This window comes from Malus sylvestris, chromosome 10 (genome assembly GCF_916048215.2).
Source record: "Malus sylvestris chromosome 10, drMalSylv7.2, whole genome shotgun sequence".
Lineage (NCBI taxonomy): Eukaryota > Viridiplantae > Streptophyta > Magnoliopsida > Rosales > Rosaceae > Malus > Malus sylvestris.
In genome coordinates this window covers 42771352-42798558 of record NC_062269.1, presented here as the reverse complement: position 1 = coordinate 42798558, position 27207 = coordinate 42771352, and the positions used below count along the sequence as shown (strand labels likewise).

The window sequence follows — 27207 nt, the reverse complement described above, 5'->3', positions numbered from 1 at the left end:
TGTTAGGGAGACTCCTATATATGTCGACCTTCATCCCCAACGGACAGGCAGACCTGCAAAAATGCTCAACCCTTCCTCTTATCTGAGAGGGCACTCCCAACGAAGCCTTTCGAAATATTCAGTTTTCTTTCCCCCCGATAATACCTCTGTAAACAAGCTATACTAGAGCAAGAATATCTCATATCATCAGGGTTAAAAGCAAGAGTATCCCATATCATGCTTTTTCCCTGTCTTTTCCTTTGGCCTTGTTCTTACCTGCAAGACAAGGAGAAAGAGAGCAATCAGTCATCACTTGGAATCAAGCTTCCAGCCAGGAACTGACTGTCTGGAACCCCTTACCTGATTACTTACCTGGCATTGCTCTCGAGTACTCATCTTCAACATCTTATGCTTCTAGGGAAGATACCGCATCTGTCTGAGGAACAGATAGGGCAAGTGAGAAGGATACAAGGAAGCATGTGGAGACAAGCGTAACAGCACACGTGCCGATACATCCACTACTCTGTCAAAAGCAAAAGTATCCCATATCAGCAGGGTCGAACGTACTCTAGATTTGATGGACTTGTTTTGACCCTCAAATTCTTCAGTCGGCCTTATACTCTGGAGGAAACCAGAAAACCCTCCAGCCCAGTTCAAGAATAAGCCTGTGGAAAGTTACTTCTTCAAAAGCAAAAGTATCCCATATCATCTCTTCTCATTTTTCTTCTCTTTATCCTTCATGCTGCCTGCAAGATAGGGAGAATGTGAACAATCAGTCGGAGCTCTGATTGCTTACTTTGTCTGTTACCTCTTTCAGCAGATCCCCTAGCTCGGCGACTTGGGGGACTCCTACTACATGGTTTGTATCGCGCTTGACCAAGCCTGAAACTACAAGTAAGCTTCAAGTGACATTGATACATTACCTTGTGCATCTCCACCAGTTACAGATACCACCCCTGGATGGAGGAAGAGTACTTCCAGAGAAGATGCCACATCTACCTATGAGACATATAAGGAAAGTTAAGACAATACCACACTCCGGTACTTAGAAGTTTCGTGGTTACGAGATCATTCTTCCACAATATTTCCTAATGTCATTTGTACTAAATCATTCACTTGTACTCCCTAAAGGAGAGCTTGAACCTATGTACTTGTGTAAACCCTTCACAATTAATGAGAACTCCTCTATTCCGTGGACGTAGCCAATCTGGGTGAACCACGTACATCTTATGTTTGCTTTCCTATCTCTATCCATTTATATACTTATCCACACTAATGACCGGAGCAATCTAGCGAAGATCACAAAAAGTGACCGTTTTCGCTACCTAGGATTTATCTTGCAAGAGAACGGAGAATTAGATGGAGATCTCAACCATAGAATGCTGGATGGATGAAGTGTAAGAGTGTATCCGGCGTGTTGGGTGACCGTCGTAGGCCACTGAAGCTCAAGGGAAAATTTTATAGGACGGCAATAAAGCCAGCGATGTTGTATGGCACAGAATGTTGGGCGGTGAAGCATCAACACGTACACAAAATGGGTGTAGCAGAGATGAGGATGCTTCGTGGGATGTATGGGCACACGAGAAAGGATAAGATTGGGAATGAGGATATCCGAGGTAAAGGAGGAGTAGCCAAAATTGAAGGAAATATGAGAGAAAATCGGTTCCGGTGGTTTGGACATGTGCAAAGAAAGCCTACTGACGCTCCGGTTCGAAAATGTGACTACGGGACAGAGGTTCAGGGCCGAAGGGGTAGAGGAAGACCTAGGAAAACTTTGGAAGAGACCCTAAGAAAAGACTTGAGAACTTGGTTCTAACGGAGGACATGACACAAAACCGAGCGCAATGGCGTTCTAGGATTCATATAGCCGACCCCACTTAGTGAGAAAAGGCTTTGTTGTTGTTGTTGTTGTTGTTGACACTATTTATAAAACTACTACACTGTTTATGAAATTTAGGAAACTGTTTATGAAACTGTTACATTGTTTTTGAAATTTAGGACACTGTTTATGAAACTTACTACACTATTTATGAAAACTTACGACACTGTTTATGAAACTTAATGGTACTACATTCTCCTCTTCTTGAATTCTCACATTCCAAACACATTTTCTTCTTCTAATTTTCTTCAATACTCATCACACTTTCTCTATATTTCTTCAATTTTCTAACTTTCTACACCAATTACTTAATTTTCTTCTATTGCCCGCCCATCTGCGGCTTCCTCTTCTCCTCTACCAAATGCAAATGTTGTGCCCTACAAACACAACACTAACTGCACTATCAAATTAAAGTAAATACTTCAGTGCTTGTAATTTGACATAATTATTCATTTTTTGTTACAAATTCACTAACACGAAAAAGCATTTGAACCCAACGACTTGACAATTCAAACCTCACCATGTCAACCTAGAAAACACAAAGTAACATCCATTGATCACCTTCAGAATCAACCCAGCTATCTACTGCAACGCTTTCTCAGCATCACTACTCGAATCATCACTATCATTTGAGCTTATAATAATCCCACGTTCCTCGTGTCTCTGCAAAAAAAGCAACAAAATAAATCGAAAAACCCAACCGACAAAACCCTAACGAAACAAAACCGAGAGAGTGCTACACACAGCAATGGCGTCGGTGATTTTGATATTGGCCTTGGTCTCTTCGCGAATCTTCTGGATTCGACACCCTTCCTTCCCTATTACTTTTCCGATCTGTCGAGAGGGGATTTTCTTCAACCTCCTCACCAATCTCAGAACTTCCGCATAGATTTTCAATGCTTTCTCCATTTCTCAACTTTCGACCCTCCGATTAGTGTTAGGTTTTTCTCTCTCTCTTGTCCTTATCATTAAATAAAGTTAGTAGGTGGTTTTGGTTAAAACTCAAAGTTTTGAAGCCATTTTCATTAATTTTCCTAAATAAAGACCCACCCAGAAGCAATCTCTTGGCTTCCCGGGACTTATATGAGTTACACTAGTTGATCAAGATAATGTGTTCCAATTCACATAAATTTCCCACCTAGAAGCAAACCCTTGGCCTGCCATGGCTCATATGAGTAAACTAAAGAATGAAATTTAGCGACCAATCCTTGTCTAACAATGCTCAACTATATCATTATTTTCAGTCCCCAAATCGTTAGATTCTACCATAAACTAAAAAGTAATGCTAGGAAGACTAAATTTGTAGCCAAATTTTGTAAAGTAAATGACATCAAAATTAATGATTGGATTATTACTTAAGTGATTATAAATGTGTTAATTTCTTATTAGTGACACATCATTTAGTTTGTAAATTTTGTTTACAATTTTCGTTTCTTTGACATTGCACTAAACTAAACAAATCCTTGATCCCGCAACCCTTCCAAATGTCAACACAAGAGAGAGAGAGAGCAGCAGCAACAACCTAGATACGTGTGCAATAATATGTTCCCAGCAGGAAGAACTTCTCCTGGGCCTGCTTTTCATTCCATTCTCCTTTTGTTTGTTCGAGAATTGATTGATATGATAAAACTGCTATGAAAAAGCTTAGTTATAACATTTTCCTTAATACAAAACAATGCCTATTTCAATCAACTATTTATCTAATCGTAAAGCTCTTGGGAATCTAAGTTGGGCTTCGAACATCTTCCGAACCCGTAAAATCACATCCAGGCCCGATACAAGTTCAAAAAGGTATTTGTCCACGCTGCAGGCTGACAAATTTGCCTCTCTGAATGCAAAGAAAAGAAAAGCACCTTTCATAATCCCCCACAGGGTGAGGAAAATGGCTTGTCACTTGTGCTCTTCACCTTCTTTTTTCTTCCGCAACCCCCAAACTCCATCCCGCTCTCTCCCTTCTTCTTCTTCCCCGACTGATTTCCGATTCCAAAGCTCTGCAATTAACACCCACAGACTCAGTTTTCCTTCACTGCAATTTCAGTCAAGTACCTCTCTGCAAATACACCATGTTTCTTTGCAAGACCCAGTTGCAGAAGAAGCCCAGAACTCCAAAGCTCCAGAAATTGGAAATATTCAGAGCCCAGATGGAAATTCCGAGTCTTTGTCGAAAAGCTATATCTGGGTCAATCCCAGCAGCCCCAGAGCTTCACAGCTGCGGCATAAGTCCTACGATTCCAGGTACGCTTCTTTGGTGAAGGTAGCTGAGTATTTGAACTCTTGCACTGCGATTGAAAGTGATGTTTTCGAAGCTTTAAAAGATTTAGGGGATAATTTTCTGGAACAAGACGCTGTGGTGGTTCTGAATAACATGAACAATCCGGAAAATGCTTTGCTTGCGCTTAACTACTTTCAGCAGAGTAAACCGAAGCGGGAGGTGATTTTGTATAATGTGACTTTGAAAGTGTGTAGGAAGGGTAGGGATATGGAGAGAGCAGAGAAGTTGTTCGACAAAATACTCCAGAGAGGTGTTAAACCCGATAATGTTATTTTTTCGACTATGATTAGTTGCTCTAGGATGTGTTCTTTGCCTAAGAAGGCTGTGGAGTAGTTTGAGAATATGCCCTGTTTTGGGTGTAATCCAGATGATGTTACCTATTCGGCTATGATCGACGCCTATGGACGTGCTGGTAAGGTTGAAATGGCTTTCAGTTTGTACGACCGGGCCAGGACTGAGAAGTGGCGCATTGATCCAGTGGCGTTTTCTACATTAATCAAAATTCACGGGCAATCGGGGAATTTTGATGGGTGCTTGAATGTTTATGAGGAAATGAAAGCTATAGGGGCTAAGCCAAACTTGGTTATTTATAACACTTTGTTGGATGCTATGGGAAGAGCTAGGAAGCCTTGGCAGGCCAAGAAAATTTACCGAGAGTGATCAGCAAGGAGCTTTCACCAAATTGGGTAACCTATGCAAGTCTTTTAAGGGCCTATGGTAGAGCTCGCTACAGTGATGATGCTCTTAATGTTTATAAAGAGATGAAGGAAAAGGGACTGGAGTTAAATGTAATTCTCTATAACACCCTTTTAGCTATGTGTGCTGATGTTGGTTACACCAACGAAGCCGTTGAGATTTTTGAAGAAATGAAGACTTCTGAAACACTGAAGCCTGACAGTTGGTCATTTTCGTCCATGATTACCATATATTCCTGTAGTGGGAAAGTTACAGAAGCAGAAGCTACATTGAATGAGATGTTGGAAGCTGGTTTTGAGCAAAATATCTTTATTTTGACATCACTTATCCAATGCTACGGTAAGGCAAAACGCACTGATGACGTTGTCAGGATATTCAATCAACTCCTAGAATTGGGTATAACACCAGATGAGCGTTTATGTGGTTGTTTCCTGAATGTGATGACTCAAACACCAAAGGAAGAACTTTGCAAGCTTGCGAACTGCATTGAGAGGGCTGATGAAAAACTATGGTATGTGGTAAGACTTTTGGTGGAAAAGCAAGACAGTAGTGAAAAGTTCAAGAACGAAGCATCACAACTTTTTAACTCAATTGGTTTGGATGTAAAGAAGGCTTACTGCAATTGCCTGATTGATCTTTGTGTGAACCTCAATCTCTTGGAGAGAGCCTGTGAGCTACTAGACTTGGGGATCACACTTCGGATATACATAGGCTTACAGTCAAGCTCTCAGACCCAGTGGTCTCTGTATCTCAAGGGCCTCTCTCTTGGGGCAGCTCTGACTGCATTACATATTTGGATCAATGACCTGTCTTGGGTATTGGAATCTAGTGAGGAACTTCCGCCGTTGCTTGGAATTAATACTGGACATGGAAAACATAAGTATTCAGACAAAGGTCTGGCGAGTGTATTTGGGTCGCATTTGAAGGAATTGAATGCTCCATTCCATGAGGCCTCAGACAAGGCTGGATGGTTTTTGACAACAAGGGTTGCAGTCATGTCATGGTTAGAATCTAGAAGTTCATCTGAGTTAGTTACTGCTTAGATGTTAGGCTATTTAGTTTACTAAAAAAGCTCATCACACTGAAAATGTAATGTGAAACTGGTATTTGCTGCTTCTCAGTTCTCTACTTATATGTTTTTTGAATTCTCTCTAGGCGTAGAGAACCGTTTTGTACCATTAGAATTCAACTATGAAATCTTCTTTCATTAGTCTTATAAAGTTAGTGAAGTTCTTAGAAATCTTGCATCGTACTCAGTAGTAATGCGTCTATATGTGAGATGTGATTTGAATAACATCATCGGTTAGATCATAGCTGAATGAGTTTTAAGAAATCGAATAAGTGAAAAAGTCCAGTTTCCTTTTGTATGCTACGAAAGTTTTGAAAATTCCTTATTGCAACATGAGAATGACAGGAGGTACAAAACAAGTGTATTGTTGTAACTTCTGTTTCCATCCAGGCTATAGGAAAGGCCAATTGGCACTGTCACAGACTGAAGCAACCTTAGGTGCTTACTTTTTTAGGCTTATTTCCGCTATTATAATTCTCGAGATCCAGGGGATTTTATTTGCTTGTGATAGAATCATGTAGACATTTGGTCTTCTGCATCTCTTTTGGTTGAAATTGAGAGCCGAAGCTATTATATTGTGGCTAGCTGACTCAGGCTTCCTGTGTAATTCGATTCGAGGCCTCATTGACATTTGTTTGTACCATATTTAGGGCGTCCGTATTTAGACCTCGTATAAATACTCGGGGAACTCAAATGTAATTATGTAATAAATGAAGGGGCAAATATGTAATAAGTGAGGAGCTCTTAGTCTATAAAAGGGACACCTCACCCTCACAATAAGGGAGGCCTCACACTCACCCTCACAAACAGAGGAGCTCTCATCCTCACATACAGAGACTCTCTCCCTCACAATCCTCTTAGAGAAATACAATATCAGTATGGACGTAGCCCAAATATTGGGGTGAACCACGATACATCTTGTGTTATTTACTTTCTTGCAAATTTACGGTCAGATTTACGTTGTTCCAAGACCCCTCCGGTTTTGTGCATCAACAACATTTGTTTAACAAATACATAAAACATATAGTTAAGTTCAACATTGTTTTTTGGAGTTGACATCGGATACTTTGAATATAAACTTCATGTTGTGGCTGTGGTGCAATGAACAATCTCCACAGACCATTGACTTGGAGGTACTTAGATAATATATCATAACTAAAGAAGCAGTGTCATGGCTTGCACGTCGAACTTCCTCCCACGTGAAAATTGATCAAAGCCACACACTATAAATTCGCGAGAGCCCGAAATTCCTAATCCATAATTTGCATTTCTCTCTGCCAAGTCAAACCAAACAATGGGAAACTGCATAAATTTTATGTCCCACCCGCCCCACGAGAAGATTAAAGTAGTAATCCGTGAGGGTGGACAACACAAATTCAAATCCTCAACACCAGTCCAAGCAATCGCATCCAGCCCTCACACTGGCTACAAGCTGGCCCAACCGCATATGCCATTGGCACCCGACACCAAGCTAGACCCCGTTGAGGTTTACCATCTCGTGCCAGACATTGCAATTCTCCTCGGAAAGGCCCTGGTTCCTTCAAAACTAGTCCGCCAAGAAGGATGCAAAGGAAAGAAGATTAAGATCGTGGTGACTAGGGAAGAGTTGAAGTTGTTGTTGAAGAGTGCGAACAAGCTTCGGTCGAAAGAAAATGGTGTTCGATTGTCAGGGAGGTTTGGGTTGGAGCCTCCAAAATGGCAGCCTTGTTTGGCCATCATTCCAGAGGTGCACCATTTTTGAATGCTAGGATTTTGGGTTTTTATCTTCCCTCTGGCGTCATGGTTTTTGTACAGTTTACAGATAGTATAACAGATTTTCCAGGCAAATGTGATCGGGAAAACTAGTTTCTTGTATGTGTTCGTTGTATTTATGTTGTTTCATACGTGCTGATGTTACAAATGCCAAGATGCCCAGTCCTATCTTATCTTGAAACTGGTGCATGGCACGTACAAAACGCTCAGTCCCACAGACCCAAAATTTGTGTTTTTGGTCATATACGTTTGTGCGGACGTAAAACTCGTTCAACCGATAAGTGAGGGTACCAAGAGTAAATATACGGATCAAAGCTAAACTACTGTAGAATGCCTGAAAAAAATGTAGATATGTCATCGAACGATTCCGAGCTTGCTTTGTACAGACTCTCATTTTGCAAGTTCCATTGATAAATGGATTCAGTTTGCAATGCATAAAAGAGTTCAGACGTATCAACTTTTAAACTTTAAGTTGTTGGTTGAGATGGTATTGATATTAAATCAGATGCCGTCAAAGTTCCTGAATGATCAATGTCAAGTTTGTTGAACGCTTCCATCACCAGTGCAATATCTTCCTGGTTGATCTTCCCCATCTCCTTTAGCTTATATACGATAAACTCTGCCGCACTGATACATAAATGAATTCAACAAGCCAGCCGCATGAGAATTGAAATATCTTAATTATTTACAAACAATAAGATAAAGCATGGACGAGGATTGTAATTTATATTCGTACCTAACGACTTTATCATGATCAAGATCTGCTTCCTCAAGATCCGAGGGTGTTAATCTCCTCGTAAGAACCCACTTCACAAGTGATCTTTGCCTTCTTTCAGTGTATAGTTCAGCAAGGTAGAGAAAGAACTGTGCTAAACAAATGGTGCTGCTCAGTATCCAAAAAACAGCGAAAATACGACCAGCTCCCGTTGAGAAACTCTCGTCCCCATAGCCTAGTGTAGTTATAGTGGAACAAACGCAATAGAGAGCATCCGTAACTTCCAGATTCTCAACTAGACATAAGAAGACAGTACCTACTATAATAAGAATCAAAAGAAGGATTCCGACAGTAATACATTTGAACTTGACTTTTTCGGTCTCAACCTCCTTAAGAAGCTCCGGTGGCCCAAATTTTTCGCGAAAATGTATAGCTCTAACCAAAAGGATTTCCTGCTTCTCTACAAGGTAATCTGCTGCCTTGCCAAGAATTATGCCAACAAGGGCCATGCCGATGAACACATAAACGCATGCAACTAGCTTTGCCAACATGCTATCTGGCACAAGGTCCCCGTAACCAACAGTGCTCATTGTGACTATACACAAGTACATGGAGTCCAGAATGGCATTCGTTTTCTTACCCTTTATCTGATGCCTCATCAGGAAAAAGCAAAATGTGCCTCCACCAATGTATGCAATCAACAACAAAAGTACTTGCGTTAGACTGAATTGTGGTTTTACATAGAGCGGACCAGAATCTACAGGACATTGAGATTCCGCTTCATTTTGTTGTACGCGGTTCTTGAATGATGGACATGGGGTAGTGCTAATGCTATAAAGGCGATTTCTTCTTCTATGGACGACATTTGTTTCAGTATTGAGTTGAGAATGATCTTTCTTTTCAGAAAGTAAGGCTTCTTTAACATCGTCGCTAAAATCAGTAGCCATCAGATTTAAAGCATTACGTTAAGATTCATCTGCTAAAGCAAAGGACCTGCAGTAGGGAATCGAAAACGACATAATTTTTTTCCAAACCAAATTATTTAATAAGAATTGAAACACAGAAGGACAACGATCAAACAAAATGTCCGTTCAAAATTCAATTAAATTCTTATGGTTGTTAAAATCAAATGACTTTCTGCATTAAAAAGGTAAAAAATTCAATGACTTGCTACCTTACCTAAATGACACTGAACGGAAGAAAAAGGGGATTAAAAGTATCTTGGCAGCCTCAACATCTTAATCCAGTAGTTTCCTCAATCAAAGAAAAGCGGACTGATCGGATACCCTGCAGAAAGTAGAAACTGAGAAAATAAATGCATGCTGATGTTCTACATATCATACCAAATTACCAATTACCAATGACCAAGCAAGGGAAATGCAAGGAACATTACTATTATTTTCTATTTCGGCAGGAGAGTGATAAAGAAGCGACCAAGAATCGCTCTGGTGCTTCCAACTGGGTAGATTTACACCGCTAAGCGACTTATTTGTGGCATTTGAAATCCACTTGGACGCACCGCATGTTTGACTCTCACTTTTTCACATCTCATCAAGTGCGAAAGTACATGTTCATTCCAACCTTTCCATTTCATGCGCTTAATTTCGGTCAATCTTAACCTTGCTTTAAGCCCAAGCATAGCCTTAATACATGCTCCTTATGCGCCCTTGTGGGAATAAAATATGATTTATTAAGGTGATATATAGCATAAGAAGATGTCAATTTACTTGCACTAGCTGGTTCATACTTTTCATGAGCAATGAGATTTCTAAAGAGTGATTCTCCGTTATTATAAATTCTTATAAGCATAATTCTCATCACTCAATTTTCAAAAGTTATGTTGAGAATGTCGCCTCCTCCACATTTATCTAGGACTCCTAATCGTGGGATCTCTAGCACAAAAAAAGATGATGGTTATGCAAAGCTAAGATCATCTCCAACCGAAGTGTTCAAAAGGCTGAAAATGGTCCGAAAACTGTCTACAACTGAGGGTTAGGTTTATGATTTTTTTTTGTCCCAACCCATTTTTCTTTTTCTTTTAATCCCAGCCCACCTTTTTTTTATGGACGTTTTTTTTTTTAATTTCTAATGTTTTCATGCATTATTTCTCACATATTTTTCACCATTACATACTATCTTATCTCATTTATTTCAATTCTTCACATTCCATACTATAGCTCCTTGACCCTCGGTTGGAGATGGTTTTTTGTCACAGAGCAATGTTTGGCCTATGGCCCTCTGGCCCCTCGGTTGGAGATGGTAATAAATATGATCCTGCACTATTCATTAAAATATTAATTTCTTGAAGGACCAGATGACTAAAACGAGCCATCTAACCCTCCTTCGGTTGGAGATGGTCTAAAAAGGTAAAGAGAGATTATTCTGGACACTACAAAAACGTCATAAATCACCTTTTCTAAATATTTTTTACAAAATTGCCCAAAAAAGGTATTTTAACTGTTACAGAAGCCGTCAGAAAACAAATGAAGGGCTGAAGCCCGAATGCTGTCGAATTCAGAGTATGCCCAACAGTGTGGGCTAACATAACACTAGCCCATTAACAGGCCCGACCCATTTAATTTTACTTGTATCGGAGGGGAAAGACGAAAAAGGTAAAAGGACAGGGACACTCGGTCAGTCCAGTCGGATGCGGAGGAGGAAGAAGCAGAAGACGGAACAAGGGTTTTAGCACATCCTTCCCTCACTCATAGTCATTCTTTCACTGGTACGTCCCCTTCCGTCCTTGCTCTTTTATTCTATTCGATATATTTCTAAAAATGTTATCTTTTTTGTTTTCTGGGTCTGATTTGCTTTCTCCAATCTGTTATGTTAAACCCCCTTTCCGCTCTCTCTGCCATTTTGTTGCATATATTGTTTTTCTTTGCATTCTGAACATTTAGAACAACCCATTTCTTATTTCTTTCAATTTTTTATTTTGTTAAAGGGTTTGTGGTTATACTGCGAGCTAGCTTTCGTGGTCAAGAAGATTATTAGAGTAGCTAAAGGTTGAGTCTTGGAGTGGGAGTTGATTTTGAAGTGTAAATACTAATCAATGACTTCTGTCCCATCGAAAAACATATGGATTCGGCGGCAGCAATGCCCCTGTGGGGACTGGAAATGCTATGTGACATATGAGGGAGACTCTGAAGAGGCATCATCCATAGCATCCCAATTGGTTAAGAATGATAGTACGACATCAGAGGCTATGGTTTCCCCCTATGTTGGAATGGTGTTTAAGAGTGACGATGATGCGTTTGAGTATTATGGCAATTTCGCTAGGAAAAACGGTTTCTCAATTAGGAAAGAGCGCTCTCGACTTAGCCCACAGTTGGGTATTTATAAGCGTGACTTCGTTTGTTATCGGTCGGGGTTTGCACCCATGAAGAAGAAGCCTACAGGGGAACACCATAGGGATAGGAAGTCAGTTCGGTGTGGATGCGATGCAAAAATGTATTTGTCCAAGGAGGTCGTTGATGGGTTTTCTCAATGGTTTGTCGTGCAATTCAGTAATGTCCATAACCATGAACTTTTGGAAGATGACCAAGTGCGGCTCCTTCCTGCCTATCGTAAAATCCATGAGGCGGATCAAGAGCGGATACTGTTACTTTCTAAAGCTGGGTTTCCCATACATCGTATAGTGAAGGTGTTGGAGTTGGAAAAGGGGATTCAAGGTGGACAGTTACCCTTCTTAGAGCGGGATGTTAGAAATTTTGTCCAAAACCGTAAAAAGGTTGTTCAAGAAAATGATGCTTTGCTCACTGAAAAACGGGAGAACGATACATTGGAACTTCTTGAGGCATGCAAGGGAACAAAAGAAGCAGACGAAGATTTCGTTTATGATTTTACAGTTGATGAGAATGATAAGGTTGAACACATTGCATGGTCGTATGGTGATTCAGTCCATGCATACACTATGTTTGGTGATGCAGTTTATTTTGACACTTCATATCAATCAATCACATATGGCATGCTTTTTGGAGCATGGCTTGGCATTGACAATCATGGAAGGACCATTTTCTTTGGTTGTGTTCTTTTACAAGATGAAACACCTCGTTCCTTCTCATGGGCTTTACAGGTTACCATCCAATACACCTACTATATTGATTTTTTTTATTAGCTGTGTCTTTGTATCTGTCCACTTACAATGATTTTTTCTTCTTTCATATAGACTTTTGTGCGTTTCATGAGAGGGAGATTCCCACAAACAATTCTAACTGATCTCGATCCTGGGCTTAGAGATGCAATAAGAAGTGAATTACCGGGCACTAAGCATGTCATTTCCCTTTGGAATATTCTTCCCAAGGTATCTAGCTGGTTCTCTGTTTCACTTGGACCACGCTATGTAGAATTTAAATCTGAGTTTGATGTGTTATATCGGCTGGAGAGTACAGAGGATTTTGAGCTTCAGTGGAATCAAATGATTTCAGTGTTTGGGCTTACTACTGATAAGCATATTGCTTTACTTTATTCAGTCCGGGATTCCTGGGCTCAATCCTATATTAGGGGTTACTTTCTTGCTTGTATGGCAACGGCAACATATTCAAAATCTGTAGATGCATTTTTGAAAGGAGTTTTCAGTGCACAAACATGTTTGCGTAGCTTTTTCGAGCAGGTACATTGGTTGGTAACGTTTGCCTTTGGTATATGCTTATAGTTCTTCAATTGATATTGGTTTCTTATGCTTGAACCCTTGCAGGTTGGTATTTCTGCCAATTTTCAAAGTCAGGCCCATCGAGATGTGCAGTATATGCATATTAAAACAAGCATTCCCATGGAGGAGCATGCGAGGAGTATTTTGACGCCATTTGCCTTCAATGCTTTGCAGCAGGAACTTGTACTCGCCATGCAATATGCAGTGTCTGAAATGGCCAATGGGTCATATCTTGTGCAGCACTTTAAGAAGATTGATGGAGAGCGTCTTGTGATATGGATACCAGAAGAGGAACAGATTCACTGTTCCTGTAAAGAGTTTGAATCTTCAGGATTGTTATGCAGACATTCTCTGCGTATATATGTGGTAAAGAACTACTTTCAGCTCCCTGACAAATACTGTTTAAACAGATGGCGGAAAGAAGGCTCTCTTGATTTTTACAATGACCACATTGCCGGGACTAGTGATGATGAATGGATTCAAGATTATCAATGCCTCACTGAAACCCTGTTTACAGAGTCATCAATTACAAAGGAGCGTTCTGATTATGTTCGCAGGGAATTGACAACACAACTCACAAGGATTCTCAATGAGGTTAGAAATATGCCAGAATGTGGAGGAGTAGCTATGGATCTGACATTTTCCCCTACTGGCTAATTTAAAGCAGTTGATCATGTGTATTGTATTGGTAACAAATGCAACTGCAACATGCTTTGTGGAATTGAGAGTACATTCAGTGTTAAAAAAGCTATGATCCCAAGGTAAGGCGATGGTACAATATTACTTTGCATTCTGTTTTTATTGTTTAAAGCGGGAAACTGTTAACGTGTTGAGAAGGGATAATCAGAATTCAGAAGTACCTTGAAAATAGACTTTGTAACTTGCTGATGTATTAATACGACAAGATTCACAACACACACAGGATGTGGAGAGAGGAACTTACCTAAGGTGATGTACTCTCTATATTACTTTAGCAATATCTGAATAGGGAAGCATAGTTTCTTCCTCTTAATTTGTGTGCTCTTGCCCCTTCTTTTTGGATAACTTACCAAGCCTTAGGTTTAAAATGCGCATTTGAATCTCATTATGGTGGGTGCCTGAAGTGTGCGACCAAGCTATTTGCTTGTACTAATATCTTGCGGTAGATAGTACTGGAACTGATGGCATGCCACATATGTTTGGTAATTGCCACCAACATCTTGTCCTCGTCTTGCAGTAAAGGAGATCCCCCGTATTTGGTTACCGACCAGCTCCACACTGATCACACCTCCAATACAGGGAATCCCTTTCTTGTGAGAGATTGCACGAATGATGTGGGCGGACATTCTTATCCATAACTTGCCCCGTCTAGTTCTAGATCTTTCCCTTCGTTCATAAGTGATGATTGTAAATTTAGCAGACGTATTCTATTTTTCTTTGACAAATAAGATAGTAATCATTGGGAATTACTTATCCCTCGGGCTATTAGACCATCTCCAATGGTTGGGCTATAGCCCGGAAAATTTAGCTTTTAGCCCAGAAATGGCTTTTCTACTTCAACCGTTCGAGCTTAAAATTTTAGCATGAGATTATTAAAGAATGAACTTAGGCTAATTTTTTTGTTAAATATTTTTTTTAAATCAATATGTAGACTATCGTAAATTAATTTTATGAACATTTTAATCTAAAAAAATTTAAATTCCGATAAATATTGAAAAATTTAAATTCCGATTTCTGGGCTAAATTTCGGGGGGAATCTGGCATTGGTTTAGCATTTAGCATTTAGCCCAAATTTTCCCCTTGGGTTGGAGTGGGTTTGGGGGGAAATTTTGGGGGGTAATTTGACTTTTAGCCCACCATTAGAGTTGGTTTTAGTGAACTCTCTTTCCAGGGATTGTAAAAGATGTTCCAGTAGAAATATTCTTGTTATTGCTTTGACTCATATTTCCCAATTGGGGAAATAGTATCTCTCTTTAAAAAAACATATTTTTTTTATGAAGGTAATTAGGTAATAATTCATTGAATTGTCACGATGACGCCAACCAATTTCATCGATCAACATTTGGACAGGGGGCCCTACGTACAGTAGATTACCCTACAGGGAAAGACGAGGGAAAGAGGAGAGATCGAGAGAGTCCAGAGCGTCGGTGATATTAGTAATCTTAACAGTGTATAGAGAGAGCAAGAATGAAAGTGAAAGCTGCATATTGGATTATTTGTAGCCACAAAAGTTGAAGCGCATCGAATGGTCGGTTTCGCACACTCCACAAAACTAGTAGATGACAAAAAGGCAAAAACCAATTTGACATGAAATGGAAAAACAGTGATGTGATGGTCCTCCAATCCATTGATTAATGTCCTAAATTTGCCTAATTGTCAAATAATATCTGATTTTCATTTCACTATTAATGATAGAGGAGTAGGTAAGCTTAATTAATTAATTAATTCATTAGTCCATTAGTGGATTCGTTCCGTGTACGTGGCTAGTGCTGGTGTTTAGAGTGGATTAACTTGTTTAAACAATGCAATCTCTGGATCATCTTTGTGAAGATTTTAGAGATCCGTGAATCGTATCCGTTCATCGTACATTATACTATAAGAAACTATTTTAAATATTTTTATTTAAAATTAAACACAAACATTACTTAATAAAAACTGATCACATAACCAAAAAATTCGGAGAGGATCTTGTTGGCATACTATTGTTTAATATAGTTTTAGTTTATGGTGGAATATTCCGGTGCTTCATTGTAAGCAACTTAATTAAATCCCTTTGAAATTGAGCAGTGATAGCACGAATTGCACTTGATGTACCAGGAATGTCGTTAGTGTCGAATTTTTTTGCTACATTAGGTTTAGGGTATAAAAACTTGAGCCTAAAGTACTCTGATACATCATATTACTCATCATACATGAATACGAGGAAAGAGATTTGAACTTAAAAGCTAAGTTAGCTTGGTACAGGCTTATAAGACTCATAATTAATTAACAAGAAAATAATATATACAATGGAAATAACAACATAATAAGGGAGGTTCTAGTGCTATCTAGTCTACCTACAATAGTAGTGGAGACATACTGATGATGATGATGATGATGATACAATCAGTTTACAAACTAGAGAAAACATGCCTCACAGATGCAGCTTAAGCTTTTGGACAAAAATCTAAGATCCCCTTAATTAAGCGGCAATAATGGGTTGGCGTTGGGCTTCTATCCTGATTTCCTCCTTCATTTTTCTTATGAACTCTTCGATTTTCTTGTTCAATTCATCTGTACTGCTCGTTAAGTCGTACTGATCATCTCCAACGTCAGAATTTGTTGCTAGCTCTTGCGTTTCCGTTTCTTCTTCTCCTTGCTTCATCAAAGACTCACTCACTTCTTCTTCTTCTTCTTCTTCAACGAAAGCTTCAGGCTGCATTTCTTCATGGTTCTCTGTATATAAAGAACCATTTTGTTGTTTTTCTAGATCTTGTAGTTGTCCAACTTCTTCTGAAGTCAACGTTGGTTCTTCTTCTTCTTCTGAAGTCAACGTTGGTTCTTCTTCTCCTTCGTCAGCCACATAAGCGATGCCATCCTCATCGGATTCATCATTGCAACTGCAACAGCAAGAATTAGTCGAAGTTTTTGCAAGAAAAGCAAGGATTCCATTACAAATAAGAAAGATGTACTTGTAAACTTTATGTGGTTATATAATTAAAACACAAACGAAGGAATTTTAGCTGACCTGATCATGAAGCGATAGCCATTGGAGATCAAACGGAGAAGATGAAGGATGCGGCAACACCAAAGTCTTCTACAAAGCACCTAGCCGGATACAACTACTTTATGGGAAGTGTTTGTTGTGTCTCTAGGGTTTGCAGGGACCTTAGTATTTATACTGGCTAAGGCATTAAGGTTCCATCCATAAAGGAATCCCAAATCCCACTTTTTAGCCTATCAATTAGGTATCATAATCACATAAAATCAAGGACTCCATCAATTTTACTTATATTGCAAGACACCTAATATAAGATTGATATCTTTAGGAAATAAATCACAATATCTACATTAATCTCCAATATTACATTCCTATTATATGTTGTAGACCATTTAAGGTTGATTTACATCGGAATAAATCCAACATTCTCCCACTGGTCTACACATATAATATTTATGTTTATACTTGAAATTGGAGATTAATGTCACTTTAATGGCCATGTAGTTGTGATAACATCCTATCCTTGATACAAGTTTCTGTCAAATAAGTCTTTCAACATGGAACTAACAAGGTTGTAAGGTTGACACAACCAAAAACCTTCATAATCACACATGCTAAAATCCTCATCCACATGAAACACCGTCAAATTATGATTGCAAAGATGAACTTTAATTACCTGAATGTGTCTCAACTTTTATCATCTCAGGTCCTCTTTAATGCAAACTTCTACTGCAGTTGCAAACAAAAACTTCATAAAACACAATTAATTCAACACCTACGAGCAAGATGAATTAACATGTTTTTTACACTAGTTCATATACCATATTAGTTACTTTCGTGAGAAAAATTTTCAACACTTATGAGCAAGATGAAAAAACTCTTACAACTAATACAACATATAAATCATGTCATGCCATTTTAAGTCGAACCAAAAGAATTAATCCACACTTACGAGCAAGTAGACTAACCATTCCTTTATGACTTAAAATGCAATTTGCTTAACTGGATATCAGATATATCGTCATCTGATAATTGACCAACACATAAACATGTGACTACATGAATCCAACCGGAGATTAAACTGAATAAATGGATTCAATCAACCATACATACCTTATAGGTCATCTGCAAATGTAAGGCATTAATTACATGAAACTCAAGCTCCCACTGATTTGCAACATCGTCACTTAATTTGCAAACACTACTTAAAACATACTTTTGAAATATGCTTGTGGGAACACCCTTACTTAGTCAATGAATGCATATCACTACAAAATTGTCTTTCTTTAACCTTTCCTTAACACCTTAAAAAACATAATCTTAATGAAAGGTAAAACTAAGAGATTCACCGTTGTTTATACAAAACCATGCATTTCACAACCATCTATTTGCATTAATAATTCCATATTTGTGCTAAGTCCCCACGACCCTCAAAATTCTTTTCTAAAGATTAACAAATAATCAATTAAGGCATCCAAATGATTGCAAGTAAAAATATACACATACACCAAGTACTCATTCTGCAACTTAAACATATTATTGTCATTCGAGTCATGGCATAATTCTAATTTCATCAACCAAAACACATATTCCTGGAAGATAGAATAAAACTTTATGCAAGTCCACTTAATGCTCAAAACTTTAGAACAACTCCCACTAAACTTTTAGAGTTTATACACTTATTGCAAATAAGTTAATGAGTGTGAAGCCCAATTTTCTTTCACTAATTCTCCCACTTGGGCAAACACTTATTCATATATTCTTTCAAGGATTTACCTAAACAAATTTGCTTCATATTTTAGACATAATATCACAACCAACATAAAGTTATCAAAAAGAATTTCAGCAATGAGTTACACTTACTCTAGAATTTATCATAATTAATTTACAAGCTTAATTGCTACCAAAATTTTACAGATCAAAATAGACATACTAATCTTCATAAATTAAAAATATAGGGCCGTTTTAGGTCAAACTAATTGTCTAAAGTGACGTCTCGAAAGACAAAAACAATCTGCCAGCAAAACTGTCTGTACGAGTATGGGTTACTAGTAAATTCACCATAATTACACTACATGGCAAAACTTTACGAAAATTTGCAGACACATAGTAGACATATATATGTTGAACATATCAAAAATTCAGGTCGTTTGGTGATCATTAGACGTATCATTCACTCAATTTAAATCAAGACATGCAATCTGCCAGAAACAATCATGTGCATCTATCATGAATTTATACATCCATAACAATTCAATTTCATATCATTTCAATTTTGATGTCCAAGGGAAACTCTAGTAGTCAAATTTCATCATCTAAAACGACATCATACTTCAAATTGAAAAGATTTATAAGCATAAGACTTAAATAATGTGTACCTTAGCAATCCTTGATTAACCTTCATGGGTCCAATACTTTGCATCAACAAGTCTCATGAAGAGACACAAAATACGTAATGATGCAACCGATTTCCATGCCTTAAAACCACAACCTATTATGGGGCTCATAGTGGGATTTTGTAACTGATGGCATGGAACTTTATCCCCAATAAACTTCATGAAACTAGATTAATTTACACCTACGGGCAAGCAAATTAATTAGTTTCTAGTACTGAATTATATGTCACAAGAGTTACCTTCATAAAAAAAACTTCAACACCTACGGGCAAGATGAAGTTTTCACAAACTCCTGTGAAATAAAACTCATACTATGCCATCTTAATTAAAACAAAGGAAACGATCCACACCTACGGGCAAGAAGATTATCCCTTTTATTCTAATTAAGATGCAATGTTGATCAAAATAACTTAAAACCATAGTCCCAACATCAACTAAGCCGCTACGGCTTGCTTAGTTGACAAGACATTGATCATCTCCAGCCTTCATGACTCCCTTCGATATCCAATTAATCTCAAAAAACCTGACAACATACTTGAAAGGAGATTAATCACATATAGATCAAGTTGTATAAGAGCTATAATATCAATCTTCCACCACAAGGATATCAACACGTATGAGAAAACATGATGGAGCTAATAGATTCAAAATGGAAACACTTTAAACAATATAGTCGCTTTTAATTCAAAAGCCAAATTGTGATATCACTTAAATGCTCTCTTAAGTCAAACGGGTTCCTTTCCTTTTGTACCTTTATTTTTGTAGTACAAGACTCCTAAAACATTAGCATCAAAATCGTGCATTAGCCTTGTAAATACCAAATTAAGTAAAGGAACAACCAAAAAATCTTTTCTTCCAAAAGAAAAAAAAAAACTCCAATACATGCCATACATTAGCCTTGAATAATTTCTTTTCTTCTCCCCTTATGGCACATAAAATTGACTTATCAAAACATTGTTTAAATTCTTTAGGCATGGGAAAAACTAATAAACTATATACAAGTTTGAAGACTTATGCTTATCAATTTAGTCACATGCTCTGAATGAAATACATACCTTATGCCTTCATATGTTCACCACTTCTTTATAAACATATTTATAATCACATGACCAACCACAATTCTCAAATAAATAGTTAAAATACAAATGAGAATTGTCACATAATTACTACAAACCTTATTCACTTGTATTATACCCTTATTCTTGTCATTGGATGCTTTCTGTCATTCTCAGTCAATCCATAAGTTATGCATTAGTCATGTACAATTAAATGACTATACTGAGATAGGAAAGCAAAATTGTAGACAAAACTAATTTGATTAGTCATGCAAATTCCGCATGGAGTTAATATCATTATAAACCGTACTTGAATTAATCCCCCATCATGCTTAGTATACTGCATTACTAATCAACACATTTGTGTTAGGACAACCCAATCCCTTTAATAAAACATGCCATATGTCCATTTTAGTTATTACCCATGAAAAACAGAGCAATAGACTTACTCTTGTACTAATGCCGAAACACCCAGACTATTTGTACAAAATATAGTCTCAAACAATAAAATAATTTATGCATTTTTACATATGCTTCTCCGCATGTTTACCATATACATACCATTTAGATACTGGTGTCATGATAATTTTACACATGCAATGTGAACTTCTAGATACATAATTGGCTTTAGAAAATTACGTATACTTAGCTTGATCAAACAATTGATGGCACTTATGCAATTGCAATTCATGGCAAACAATATTAGTCCTTATTCAAATGGATAACAAATGCAATAAAGATTTGGAGTTTAAGAAGTAATTCCAAAAAACCTTATAAGGTATGTAATTATATTTTGAGGGGTGCTTAGTGTCCCCTTGTTGCCTTTCCACCCTGGAAGCAGTGACTGGAGCTGCTTGGACCAGCCAATAGGCTCACTCATGCATATTACTAACAAAAAACCACGAACAAGCAAGATATATATGCACTTTTATATGCATGCATCTTGGCATATCTTAAAAATCTACTTTTCCCTCGTTCTGTATGCCACTTATATGCAGAATTAATCATGTTCAAAACATATATTTTCTCTTTGTTTTGATAACCAAGTTTAAAACTTAATAGTCAAAACTAACCATATGCATGATCAACTAATTAATTCGCAATTGACACATATAATGATCAATATTGTTTGCTTTGATAGGAGACTTTACCGAGCTTGTTGACTTGAGATGCTTCATAGTCTTCCTTGGCAAGATTAGTACAGAAGTACATATTTCTATATGCTTACAAAATTGACAACAACGTTAGCCAAAAAGTTGTATCTACCACTAAATCAATTCAACCAAAACATTGGCATGAATATCGAAAGAAAGCTTAAAGCATGCCATATTCTTCCAGTCATAATTAATTCAGTAAAGATGAGCAAAGCAAACTGTTCCAATCTTTCTTTATGAGAACTGAATACAAGAAAGGAAGCTTGAAGTGCTTGAAAACCTACCATTCAACAATTATTAGTTTACCAATTTATGAGTGATATATCTCAAAATTCTCCAGTGCAAGGTTAGAACCGACCTCCATCAGGATCTCATATGCGATGCATATATGAACCTCCTTATTTGGCTTTGCTGATCATCTCAAATTCTCCGGTGCATGGTTAGAACAAAATGACTATTTCAATTGAACCAAAACATTAATATGAACATTGAAATAGAAAACGTTAAGCACCATGGTAATTCCAATTATACAATTCCATGAAATAATGAACCAACTATTTTAATCTTCCTTTATTATAGTTAATTCAATATCATCATTTAGTGCTTCAATTAGAAAAGCCCACATTTGGAATTGAAGGGTGGTGGCGGTGGAAGAAAACTTGAACTCAACTGGCACCACTCGCAGAAACAGATTATCCAATTATGTAATTGTTTAATTTAACTGATAATTTCGGTCTCTAAGACCAAATAGGAATTTATGTAAAACATGTGCCGTGCATATCAGACTAATATGCCAAGTATATACAATTATATGCGGAACCGTACTATGCAGTTTTCAAGCAGGTCCAACATGGTGATGTTGCCGAATGCAATCACAATTTGGATTTAAAAAACCGCAGTCCAAAAGAAAAGATATTATATAATCAAACTTCAAACCTAATAGGTTTTAATCATATAACCAGTGGCTCTGATACCACATGTAAACTTTATGTGGTTATATAATTAAAACACAAACGAAGGAATTTTAGCTGACCTGATCATGAAGCGATAGCCATTGGAGATCAAACGGAGAAGATGAAGGATGCGGCAACACCAAAGTCTTCTACAAAGCACCTAGCCGGATACAACTACTTTATGGGAAGTGTTTGTTGTGTCTCTAGGGTTTGCAGGGACCTTAGTATTTATACTGGCTAAGGCATTAAGGTTCCATCCATAAAGGAATCCCAAATCCCACTTTTTAGCCTATCAGTTAGGTATCATAATCACATAAAATCAAGGACTCCATCAATCTTACTTATATTGCAAGACACCTAATATAAGATTGATATCTTTAGGAAATAAATCACAATATCTACATTAATCTCCAATATTACATTCCTATTATATGTTGTAGACCATTTAAGGTTGATTTACATCGGAATAAATCCAACAGTACTTCCTCTCAAGGGTGTGGGTAAAGATTGACAAAAGCAACGTGGAGAAATAGGCGTTGAACTGATTGAAGGGATCGGGAAGTACACAAAAACCTGATGATGTTACAAAAAGAAACAAGGACAACAAAGACACTGAGACTACAAACTTCAAAGTCCTCGTTATAAACAACTTGGCGTAGTACTTATTGTCGATGAATTTGTCAAAAGCTTGGAGCTTCTGATCCTCACTACTTTGATGATCCATATGTATGTGTGATTGCTTACAAATATTGTGAGTGACGAAGCTAGGGTTACAAGGGAATGAATGGCCTTGGTTTTTGTGTGTTTCAGAATTAGGTTGTTCAAGTAATTTGAGCTGCTTTGTTGAGCGAGCATCAAGTATCGCACTCTCTATTTGCTACTTATAGCAGTCCTAAAACTTGCTACAGTTCATCGGCTCTGAGTTAATTTACAAAAATGGCCTTAGTTAAAATGCATGCAAGGGGGGAAATGGGGAACCCAAATCAATCAAAATCAAAATTCCCTTTGCCCTGCAGCTGCAGGAAACCCTTCTGAAAAGTGAAAACATCAAACTTAAAGAAGGAAGATAAAAAAAGATGGTATCCAGTGCACAAGGCTTCCGCTTTACGCAGGGTTTGGGAGAGGTGAATGTCGGCTAGCCTTACCCCCATTTATGGAAAGGCTGCTCTCAAGTCTTGAACCCGAGACCTACCGCTCATGAGCGAAGACACTTGCCATCGCACCAAGTGCGAGCTCTTAAAAAGATAAAATACCCAAAAGTATGAAAACTGCGTAAATAAACTTACGCCATTCAAGAATATCGTTTGGGTGAGGACTCTGAAGTTTCTAGCTGCCACACGTGCTACTCCTATAAAGGACCCAAATAAAAGCTAAAAAATTGATAACCACTAACATTTTACGCAGGTGTATATATATCATGTCAGACTGATTGCCATGATATAACGTGTCCATATCCATATGCATGATGCATGAGGGTAAAGAAATGCTTATTATTATAGAACATTTTATAAAATTAGGAGAGATCGTATAATTAAGAACAGTAGCAGCGGCACTGCACAAGGTTACCAGTACATATAACTATATAAGAGATGTACTTTTTAAGCAAAAAATAAATAAAACCATTATTTTCATAAACTGCGATCCTACTCTTTCTGTTATCTGCTCTCAAAAGAAAATAAAGGAAAATAAAAACAAGCTATAATTTGAGGGATCATCGCTGATTTTGTGAGATAAGTTGATGATTTAAGAAAAGCAAGGTATACCAAATGGTTTAAATTTGAAAAATGACTCAAGAGTGCCTTATCTTATGAATTTACCTTATCAAAATTCAGTACGCTAATGGTTTCTAATTTTAAGTTGAGGAATGACAATTGAGGAGAATATTACACATTATCATATTCCTTCCTCCTTTCTAGTCTCCTTCTTTTGTTTTCATTCTTGGTTTGTCCTTGATTTTATCTCAATTTTTCTTGAGACGAGTCTCAAATATTCACTGAGCTTGTCTCAGATTTGGGCTTCATGCCCCTTATCCGGCCTTTTCCACCTGCTTTTACTGTTTTCTGTCTTTTAATTTTCCTTTCTCCCTCCTCTCTAGTTGTGATACTTCATCCCCGTCCCACCATGTGCTCAGATTGGTGAGCTCCGATTAGAAATTGGATATCAGATCCACTTCCCTCCCTCACTTCTCCTCCCCCAACTGACAAGCCGGATCCCATCGAGGCCAAGTGTTGGTATTTTACATACCCTTTATCTTCACTCTCTACCCATATGTGTTTGTATATATTTGCAGGAGTTCGTGAATGGGACTTACATGTGGTGTCTACTTTCTCAGTTTGAAGTTTGGCTTCTCCGAGGATGTGACGGCAGCTGCAGTGTGGTTTTTGCTGCTGGAGATTTGGGTTTTTTATTGGTTTGGTGAAAGACCAAATTTTATGCACCTAAAATTAGTGTGTCTCTTTGTGACCCAATAAGTAATTGACATGTATTTATTATCTTAATTTTTCTAAAATTTGTTTTCATAAATTTAATATGTGTCATATATTGATTGGAGGCACAAAGAGACCACATTTATTTTAGATGCAAGTGGACCTTCAGATTCATTTCTGACCCCTGCACAGTCTCCATGTGTTAGAATCTGATGGACATGTCCAGAACTGTCCAGAACTCCTATGGGTCGAGACCTTTCATTAATCTTTGACCAAAGGAGGCCCAGACAATGCTCATTCATTGGCCCAATATAATAAAATACCACACCCTTCAGCCGTTTCTCTGTAGTTTGAATCAACTCATCATGGCACAACACAAGGCTACCCTATAGCTACATATATATTAAATATTCTGTTCAAACTTAATCAAACATATTACTTGGTTTTTAATTATAGGCTCGTTATCTGGCCTTCACGTGCAAGGATCGATGAACTACTGTTCGAAGTTTGACATGGATATTGTAGTTGGGCTAGGAAATGTTTGTTTGTTAAGTAGTGCCTCTACGTTATCGATAGTATGTTGATATTGTCTAGCCAACTACTTAAAACAACACATATATCATTCACGCATCTTGAACTATATCTTCTATAATGTTTTAATTCCGTTGTTCCTAGCAAAATGTACACTAACACGTTATTGATGCATTTTTAACAACGTCAATATATTATCCCTGCTCACTCTCACTCCTTAATAAATAATAAACATTATGGATAGAGATTTCTTGGAGAAATTGAGTCGAAAAGATAGCAAAATGCCACCAATTACTAGTTGACAAACTTGGATAAGATTTAATAGTACTTCGGAACAAGATAATTAAGGAAGAATTTAACTTTAGACTGTTCCCAATTTGCTTCTACGTGTATACAAAGTGTAACATATAGAGGTAATTAAACTTCCTAGCTATAGATGACATGATGATCGTCAAAAAGTAGTAATCTCTTTGCTTAATTGGCCCTTACTTACATGGAAGGAATCCATGGACATGGATTGATATATCCATAACCATAACTAAAATCTGAGACATCAACCATGGCATAAAGCACTTGGGAGAAGCTGAAGATACCGCCCCCTAATATTACCAAAACAAGAATTGCAGAGATAGGGTTCTTCAACTATTCGTACAGCGGCGCGAAGGTCGCGTACAGAGCACCTGTACTCACCGTGAGAGCATACAGTCCATATCTCCTTACATTGTCCCAAAACTCTTCCATCAGCGGCCCTTTGGGGCCCAATGCCATCGCCTTCTGATCGTCCATCGCCATCAGCGCCGCTGCAACTCCCACGGAAACAGCTCCCATTACCCAAAACCTTGACAAGTTGTTTCCGGTGGAGTTTCTTGGGGTGGAAGTATCGTTGACGGACTCTTGCCGGACAAGCGTTACATTACATAACTTGGATTTTGTAGCGGATGCTCGTGTTGGTAGAGGAATGCTGTTTGTGGCTTCGGAAGGGAGTGATGATAATATGGTTGGAGGTTGAGGGTGTTTTGGTAGAGGGAGATGGGGATGAGAAATGAGTTAGGGCTTGAGGATGGACATGCAGGATTCTTGTGGGGTATTATTTTAGGAGGCGGAATTGGGAGCTGAGTGTAGACATGTTCATTTTTTGGGAGCTCTCAAGCATCTCGTAGCTTCCAAGTCCTAAGCTATACAGTATATCCACTTCTCTATTATCCTTTTTAGATTCCAAGTTTGTGGACATGGCTTTTACAAAAGATAACTTTGACAAGAAGAGGTGGAATATTCAATAGCCTGTTGGGTCCCTCAAGCCCTCACCAAAACAAATATGGTAATATTGGAGTGGGATATGCAAGAAATCTTCTACTCTCTTTCTAGCTTAGAAATTTTGATCAATCATTCTTTTAACCTCTGTAATTTTTTTTAAGAGTTATAAATTTATGGAGTTTGATGGAATTTTAATGATTTTTTTTTAACTTGTTACGAATTTTTTTAAGCCAATTTCATTCAAAATCTCAAAAAAAAATCCACAATTTGTTAAAACCTAAAAATATAATGTGAAATCACTCCAATTTCACCCACATCATTCATCTTTTAAAATCATTCAAAATTGAATCTTGATTGAATATATTAATTTTAGATACAGGAGTTATAATTTCTTAATTTTAGTTTTTCACTCTTTAAAAAAAAAACCAAAAACTTCTCTCAATTTCGCTTCCTTTCTTCCTTGAGTATTTCAATTGTATATAAATGTTAATAATAATTGCAAATTCGTTATCTTTTGACCTGTATATGCATTATCATTTATTTAAACCCTAAACTCTAAACTCTAGACTTGTATATACATTATCGTTATCCTCGATTTATACCCGCATTCCAATCAAGAGAACTCTTGCGCTAAGTTAGAACAATACCTGAATTATAACCTTAATTGCATTTCATGGATGAATCCTAAATATTTTACGAAAATTAAAAGTATTCTTCGTCAGCTTAAATCACTTACCTAAGTCAAT

The 27207-nt window shown here is 37.6% G+C and overlaps 3 protein-coding genes and 2 pseudogenes across 6 annotated transcripts; 2 read left to right on the top strand and 3 right to left on the bottom strand.

Annotated features, from left to right (window-relative positions):
• The first annotated feature begins 3700 nt into the window (after positions 1-3700).
• On the top strand, positions 3701-6036 carry LOC126587350 (pentatricopeptide repeat-containing protein At4g16390, chloroplastic-like; annotated as a pseudogene).
• Positions 6037-8040: 2004 nt separating this feature from the next.
• LOC126585230 (two-pore potassium channel 1-like) lies at positions 8041-9861 on the bottom strand. Of its 2 annotated transcripts, XM_050249644.1 has the most exons (4): positions 9756-9861; positions 9542-9649; positions 8384-9355; positions 8041-8274 (listed from the first exon to the last, which is right to left on the bottom strand). In XM_050249644.1, exons 3-4 carry the CDS (start codon positions 9307-9309, stop codon positions 8115-8117), a joined length of 1086 nt encoding a protein of 361 aa, XP_050105601.1. In that variant the 5' UTR covers positions 9310-9355; positions 9542-9649; positions 9756-9861; the 3' UTR covers positions 8041-8114. The 2 variants fall into 2 exon arrangements, with proteins under 2 accessions (XP_050105601.1, XP_050105600.1); XM_050249643.1 differs by lacking the exon at positions 9756-9861 and having other exon boundaries at positions 9542-9744.
• Positions 9862-10959: 1098 nt separating this feature from the next.
• Positions 10960-14025, top strand: LOC126587641 (putative protein FAR1-RELATED SEQUENCE 10). 2 transcript variants are annotated; one of them, XM_050252732.1, is made up of 4 exons: positions 10960-11087; positions 11307-12437; positions 12531-12665; positions 13059-14025. In XM_050252732.1, the coding sequence occupies exons 2-4, from the start codon at positions 11415-11417 to the stop codon at positions 13668-13670; spliced, it is 1770 nt and encodes a 589-aa protein (XP_050108689.1). In that variant the 5' UTR covers positions 10960-11087; positions 11307-11414; the 3' UTR covers positions 13671-14025. The 2 variants fall into 2 exon arrangements, with proteins under 2 accessions (XP_050108689.1, XP_050108688.1); XM_050252731.1 differs by having other exon boundaries at positions 12531-12974.
• Positions 14026-15955: 1930 nt separating this feature from the next.
• LOC126584747 (uncharacterized) lies at positions 15956-22477 on the bottom strand. 2 transcript variants are annotated; one of them, XM_050249076.1, is made up of 2 exons: positions 22331-22477; positions 15956-16591 (listed from the first exon to the last, which is right to left on the bottom strand). In XM_050249076.1, the coding sequence occupies exons 1-2, from the start codon at positions 22336-22338 to the stop codon at positions 16174-16176; spliced, it is 426 nt and encodes a 141-aa protein (XP_050105033.1). In that variant the 5' UTR covers positions 22339-22477; the 3' UTR covers positions 15956-16173. The 2 variants fall into 2 exon arrangements, with proteins under 2 accessions (XP_050105033.1, XP_050105032.1); XM_050249075.1 differs by lacking the exon at positions 22331-22477 and adding an exon at positions 16720-16878.
• Positions 22478-25467: 2990 nt separating this feature from the next.
• LOC126585087 (uncharacterized) lies at positions 25468-26483 on the bottom strand (annotated as a pseudogene).
• Between the last annotated feature and the right edge of the window lie 724 nt (positions 26484-27207).